The following is a 6923-nucleotide window of genomic DNA, read 5'->3' as shown; positions in this document are numbered from 1 at the left end:
GGTGCGCCCGGGGAGCAGGTTTCTGGCTCAGAGAGGAATGTCTATGTCGGTGACAACTGGACATGTGAATTCACACTATGACCTGAGTTCGTTTTCGTTTAATGTGCCACATATTTAACGTTAAAGCACGTGGGCTGAGGAGACCTCCGATTGTTCACTTCTCCGGCTCTTCACCCGCAGGAGCCTCTGAGGACCCGGGCACTCGTGTGCCACCCTTCACGGGGCGCCCCTGGGGCCGGGCTGACTGTCTGAGACCTTCCCCCCTCTCCCTCCGCTCCTTCAGCTGCTCATCAATTTTTAGATTATGTTTTCATTGATGTCAGAGAGGAAGGGAGAGGGAAAGAGAGAGAAACATCCATGATGAGAGAGAATCATGGATCAGCTGCCTCCTGCACGCCCCCCACTGGGGATGGAGCCCGCAACCCGGGCTTGTGCCCTGACCGGGAATCGAGCCGTGACCTCCTGGTTCCTAGGCCAACACTCAGCCCCTGAGCCACGCCAGCCCATCAGCTTCTGGCCCTTTCGTACCCTCCACCCCTGCTCCTCGGCCTCAGCGAGAGCCTCTGTGACAGCGGTCTGTCTCCCTTTCCTAGTTACCCCCCCTTCAACCCGACTCCCAGGGGAGGGGCCCACTTGGGTGACACTGCGTGTCGCACCGGAGCCCCCCAGCCTGTGAGCTGGTCCCAGGGTGGCGAGAAAGGGGAAAGCTGGCCCCTCACAGCCCCGCTGAGAGCGGAGGAGCCCCCCGGAAGGGAACCACAGCTGTGATCCGGGGTCCCCCCCGGACTGTTCCGGGCAAGTGGGGGGGACCCTCTTTCTAAAGCTCCTCGGGGGAGCACAGGGACTTGCCCAGGCCCAGGGGCATCCTGGGGCCGGTCGCTTTCAGGGAAGGGACCTCGGAGGAGCCGTCGCTGTGTTTTCGGGGGAGGAAGCGCACAGGGCGGGGCACCGGCCGTTGGGGCAGGGGTTTCCCGGGCCTTTCTGGGCCCCGGTGCAGGGGGCAGCGACAGCTCCAAGGTGTGAGCCCCGAGGCAGTAGGTGCGGGTGCCCACTGATGGCTGCCCCAGGACCGGCTGGAGCTTGGACGGGCAAGGCGCGTCCTGAAAAGCTGCTGCCGCTGCACGGATTCCGTCGCCCCAGCGTCTGCTGGGGAGCTGCGCGGGGGAGTGCTCAGGGAACTGTCTGTGTGGTGGCGTGCCCTGTACCCCGGAGGCGCATTGTGGCCTCGACAGGCCTATTGCAAAGAAAAGCCTCTGGAAGAGGAAAGGCGCATCCGTGCGAAGGCGTGTTTATAACATGTTTATAATGTGCTTATAACGTGTTTATAACAGTTTCCCAGGCACGGGCAAGGCTGAGGGGACCTAGAGGGCAGTAAGCAAGGCCTTCCAGCTCCGCGTGCGGAGGTTCCACCTACACTGCTGACCGCAGGCTCGTTTAACACCCAGAGTCCTCGCTGTCGTTCTGACTTCACTATTTTGTCATTTTTTCCCCCCAGGAAGCTCCTAAAAGATTTTTCCAAAATAAGGGAGGAAATCAACCAAGAGCAGGGCAAGGATTCGGGGCAAGAGGCACTGGTCCACGGAGGGGAGGGGAGGGGAGGGGAGGGGAAGGAGGTCCCAGAACTGAGGGGCTGCTGAGGAGCGTCCGCTGGTTCTACCCGGGGGGGTGTTTGCCGTGCACACGTCTGGGTTGCCTCATGGCCCCCGGGCCTCTTAGGCAAGTCCCCCCGTGTGTGACTCAGTCCCCGCGTTACCGAGCAGCTGTTCAATAGAAGGAAGACGAGAAAACCTACCAGTGACTTCCTTTTCCCGGTGAAACCCTGGCTTACCCACACGGTCACGTCCATAGCGCGGGGCTGACGGGCCTGCGCCTCGGGGAGGGGAAGGTACAGAGAATCTCATGGCGTTTCTGTGACGCGGAGAAAACAAGACTTTGGCCATTGAGGTGATGATGGGTGCCTGTGGCCGGGAGAAATGGGAGAAAAATGTCTTGGCCCTGGCTGGTGTGGCCCAGTGGATAGAGCACCGGCCTGTGGACTGAAGGGTCCCGGGTTCGATCCCAGTCAGGGCCCATGCCTGGGTCGCGGCTCAGTCCCCAGTAGGGGGCGTGCAGGAGGCAGCTGGTCCCTGCTTCTCGCTCACTGTGGGGTATCTCCTCTCCGCAGGCATGGAGAAGGTGAACTTCTCGGGCGGGGAGCCGTTCCTGCAGGACCGCGGGGAGTACCTGGGCCGCCTGGTGAGGTTCTGCAAGCAGGAGCTGGGCCTGCCCAGCGTCAGCATCGTCAGCAACGGCAGCCTCATCCGCGAGCGCTGGTTCGTGAAGTACGGTGAGCGCCCCCCTCCCGAGGCCCGTCCCCTGCATGGCTGCATGTCCTTCCTCCCTGGGCCGGACCAGGCCTGCGGGGCCGGGACCAGGACCAAACAGGCCCGTTCTAATCTCTTCGCGAGCTGCGTGTGGAGTTAACGGCAGTGAGTTCTGCAGGGCTCCCATAGACATGTGTGCGCGGGCAGATAACAATCCTCGTGCGCTCAGTTCCTCGGGGGCCGGCCAGGGTGGCGAGCAGGGGGCTGGGCTCCAGCTTCCCCACCGGCAGGCAAGCCCCGCCTTTTTGCTTGTTTGCTATCACCCTTAAGTCTCCTAGAAAGTAAGCGACTGGCCCGGCGGCCTGGCTCAGGGGCTGAGCATCCACCTGTGACCCAGGAGGTCAGGGTTCAATTCCCGGTCAGGGCACAGGCCCGGGTTGTGGGCTCCATCCCCAGTGTAGGGCGTGCAGGAGGCAGCCTGTCAGTGATTCTCCCTCATCATGGATGTTTCTCTCCCTCTCCCCCTCCTTCCTCTCTGAAATCAATTATATATATGTGTGTGTGTGTGTGTGTGTGTGTGTAATATGTTAATTAGACCAGATGTCCTTCCGGACAACCTTCCAGACAAAGCTGGGCTGTGAGGGAAGCCCGGGTCCTGGGTATCAGAGGGAAGCCGGTGCCAGCAGCCAGGGGAAGGAAGACCTACTCTTGTACAAATTTTGTGCATTAGGCCTCTAGTAAAATAATAAAAGTGTAATATGCTAATTAGACCAGACAACTGAACAACCTTCCGGACGACCTTCTAGACGAAGCCGGGGCTGTGGGGGCTGAGCCCCCTTGCACAAATTTTGTGCACCGGGCCCCTAGTGTATATATATCTATATCTATCTGTCTGTCTATCTATCTATCTATCTATCTATCTATCTATATAAAGATGGAGGTCTGAAAAGCTCATAGATCTAACAAACTGACCTCCCTGAGAAGTGAGTGAGACCTGGAGGGCGTGCTGGCAGGAGCTCACACACACTCACACACACACTCACACACACACACACTCACACACTCACACACACACACACTCACACACACACACACACACACACTCACACACTCACACACACACTCACACACACACACACACACTCACACACTCACACACACACTCACACACACACGGGCGGAGAGTTTCTCTCATGTGTGAACATCGCCGGCGTCCTGTGAGGTGTCTTCTTTTCTAAGACTGTTTTACTGAGTGTAGCGCACGTTTTCGTGAGTGCTGGGGGGCGAGGGCACGCGGTGTTTAAACAACGAAAGCGAACGTGTAACGCAGGCCTGTTTCATCCCGAGGAGGCGGGAGCCGCCGACAGGGCTGGGTCCTCGGCGGAGAGCTGACCGCCGCCCTTTCCCGCAGGCCAGTACCTGGACATCCTCGCCATCTCCTGCGACAGCTTCAACGAAGACGTGAACGTCCTCATCGGCCGCGGCCAGGGGAGGCTCAACCACGTGGAGAACCTCCGGAAGCTGAGGCGCTGGTGCAGGGAGTACCGCGTGGCCTTCAAGATCAACTCCGTCATCAACCGCTTCAACGTGGACGAGGACATGCGCGCGCACATCCAGGAGCTGAACCCGGTGCGCTGGAAGGTGAGCGCCCGCGGCTCGCCCACGGTCCCTCCGCACCGTGTGGGCGGGAACAGCTTCGGGGAAGCGGAGATGGTGAGCGTGCAGCTCTGAGCCGCAGCACCAGCCGGGACCAGGGTCCTTCTTTTTTTAAAAATATATTTTTACTAGTGGCCCGGTGCACGAAAATTCATGCACAGGTAGGGTCCGTAGGCCTGCCCAGCGATCAGGGCCGATCTGTGGACCAACCGGCAGGGCGATCGGGGGGGGGGGGGGGGCCCACTGGCACCTGCCTTGGCTGGGGCCTGTGGGCTGGGGGCAGCTCCTGCATTGAGCATCTGCCCCTGGTGGTCAGTGCACGACGTAGCAACCGGTCGCTCCGCTGTTTGGTCAATTTGCATATTAGGCTTTTATTATATAGGATTGATTTCAGAGAGGAAAGGAGGGAGAGAGATAGAAATATCAATGACGAGAGAGAATCATGGATAGTCTGCCTCCTGCACGCCCCCTATTGGGGATGGAGCCCACAACCTGGGCATGTGCCCTGATCAGGAATCGAACGTGATCTCCTGGTTCATAGGTCAACGTCCAACCACTGAACCACACCAGCCAGGCCCTAGGTCCTTCTTTTATTCCTTAAAGTAGAAGCCACGTACATGCTCTCTGCCTCAGTTTCCCCTCCTGTACATGCAGGGCTGATCCCTTCTGGAACATGGGGAGGATGGAGGCCGGGGTATGCTATGTGCTGGGGGACGTCCTGAGGCCTCCGAAAGCCCCGCCTGCACTCACTATGCAGCAGAGCCAGGCTGCATGTCCTCCTCCTGCTCCGGCTTCTGTGCGCACGGACGCTGTTCCGCATCGGTCCTGAGCACACGGCTTTTCATTGCGTTCTTAGGAGGTGGCCAGGGCAAGGCCCTGCCCGAGCTGCAGCAACATTCATTCACCGAGATCTGTGCTTCCAGTCTGACCCCACTGTCAGCTACTGAAGCGTCTCAAGTTCAAAGACACCCCTGTCGTTGGTCGGCTGCCACCTGTGGTCACCTGACAATTCCCTGGGACGGCGTTTTTCCTTTCCCGATGATGCAGTCCTTATGATGGACTAATACCACACACACAGCCCTATTTATTTACTTAAAAGAATGTTGGAAAAGGCAATTCATGGCTTTGGGAGACTGTCCTTATGCATTAACTGAGAAACCGATACATCCTAGGGGCCTTTGCAGGGCATATGATTAAACTCAGTGGGAAGGACAGCACTTTGAAAATGCTTATATCTTGATTTGGGGATTACAAACAATTGGATTTTTTAAAAAATATATTCTTTTTAATTGATCTCAGAGAGGAAGGGAGAGGGAGAGAGAGAGAGAGAGAGAGAGAGAGAGAGAGAGAGAAACTTCCATGATGAGAGTGAACCATCAATCGGCAGCCTCCTGCACACCCCACACGGGGGATCGAGCCCTCGACCCAGGCTTTGGCGGGAAAACTCGGAGCCACGCCGGCCGGGCTCGATGTGTCCGCACGGCCCACGTATCCTTCCAGGAGCATTTGCTATTCTGTGGTCCAGAAACTGAGGTGCTGAAACCAGATAGAATATCACCTAGACCCGTTCTTCCTGTGTCTGCCTGTTAAGAATATCTGTGCTCCCTAAACCCCAGGGCCAGCTCAAGTGTCCCAGAGCAATGTCCTTCTAGAATGTTCCTCAGAGTGAGGCGTCGCCTCAGCTCAGGAGAGAGGAAGCTGGGGGCGGGGCCCAGGTGTGGGTGGCCCCCGACGGGACGCTCTCGCCAAGCACACGCGTGTTCCAGGTGTTCCAGTGCCTGCTCATCGACGGGGAGAACGCGGGGGACGGCGCCCTGCGGGAGGCCGAGCGCTTCGTCATCAGCAAGGAGGAGTTCCAGGGCTTCCTGGACCGGCACCGCGAGGTGCCCTGCCTGGTGCCCGAGTGCAACGACAAGGTGGGCGGCCCGCGCCGGCCTGGCCCACCGCACGCTCAGATCCATTCCGAGGGGGCCCTCTCCCCAGCCCCACGGGGTCATGTAGAGACGGGGGGACTAGGACAGTCTAGGGCTGAGGCCGCCATCTGTCCTGCACCCTCCAGCCCTGGGGCCTTTGTTTTTTTAAAAAAATATGTTTACTGATTTTAGAGAGAGGAAGGGAGAGATAGAAACATCCATGGTGAGAATCATTGATCGGCGGCTTCCTGCACGCCCCCTCCTGGGGGTCGAGCCCGCAACGGGGCATGTGCCCGTGACCAGAACCGAGCCCGGGACCCTTCAGTCCGCAGGCCGACGCTCTATCCACTGAGCCACACTGGCTAGGACAGCCCTGCGGCCTTTGCGTGAGCTCAGGGTGCCCCCTCCTCCGGCGGGCGTGGTGCCGCTGTGCAGGGCTGGTGTGAGAGATGAGCACTGGTCTCTCCTCCTGGAATATAGATGTTGAAAGGGGAGAAGTGGGTGCCAGGGGAATCAGCCACTGGGAATACCGGGTAACGAAGAGCAGGCTCTCCCACCGCGAGAGGAGAGGGGAGACGTTTTTCCAAGCGACACGGGACCCTTCGGGCACAGGGCAGGGAACCCGGGCTTCGAGGCTGGTGGGTGGGAACACACACACCCGCTGCCCTGGAGGGTTGGGGGGGGAGCAGTGGGGGGAGGTCGGGGGGGAAGGCTCACCTGGGGCCACATGCCCAGAGCCACTGAGGCGAGGTGGGAAGCGGGGAGCCGGGGTAATGACCACAGACACACAGACCCGCGGACGGACCCCAAGCGTGAGGCTGACCGTGAGACTGAGCCTGCCCCTCTCCCTTTGCAGATGAAGGACTCCTACCTGATTCTGGATGAGTATGTGAGTGTCCCCACGGCCACGCGCGGTCACGGCAGGCGGTGAGGTAGCCACGAGGGCCGAGTCAGAGCATCGTGCTTGGCCCCCGGGGGCTGGGCCAGCGTTTCATCTTTCTTTTTTTTGTTAATCCTCACCCTCGGATATTTCCCATTGATTTTAAGGGGG

At 59.1% G+C, this 6923-nt stretch overlaps 1 protein-coding gene across 1 annotated transcript in view; it reads left to right on the top strand.

Moving 5' to 3' along the window:
• Nucleotides 1-2043: 2043 nt before the first annotated feature.
• LOC102436559 (radical S-adenosyl methionine domain-containing protein 2) overlaps nucleotides 2044-6923 on the top strand; it is a gene marked incomplete at its 5' end in the record, with an annotated part of 9004 nt that continues 4124 nt past the window's right edge. Inside the window, 4 exons of the mRNA XM_006108852.3 lie at nucleotides 2044-2326; nucleotides 3715-3944; nucleotides 5726-5875; nucleotides 6729-6761. Of these exons, the coding sequence (XP_006108914.2) occupies nucleotides 2044-2326; nucleotides 3715-3944; nucleotides 5726-5875; nucleotides 6729-6761 (696 nt within the window). The remainder of the gene's footprint in view (nucleotides 2327-3714; nucleotides 3945-5725; nucleotides 5876-6728; nucleotides 6762-6923) is intronic.

Source organism: Myotis lucifugus, unplaced genomic scaffold (assembly GCF_000147115.1).
Source record: "Myotis lucifugus unplaced genomic scaffold, Myoluc2.0 scaffold_3922, whole genome shotgun sequence".
NCBI lineage: Eukaryota > Metazoa > Chordata > Mammalia > Chiroptera > Vespertilionidae > Myotis > Myotis lucifugus.
The sequence above is the reverse complement of the archived record's forward strand: the minus strand, read 5'-3'. Positions and strand labels throughout refer to the sequence as shown.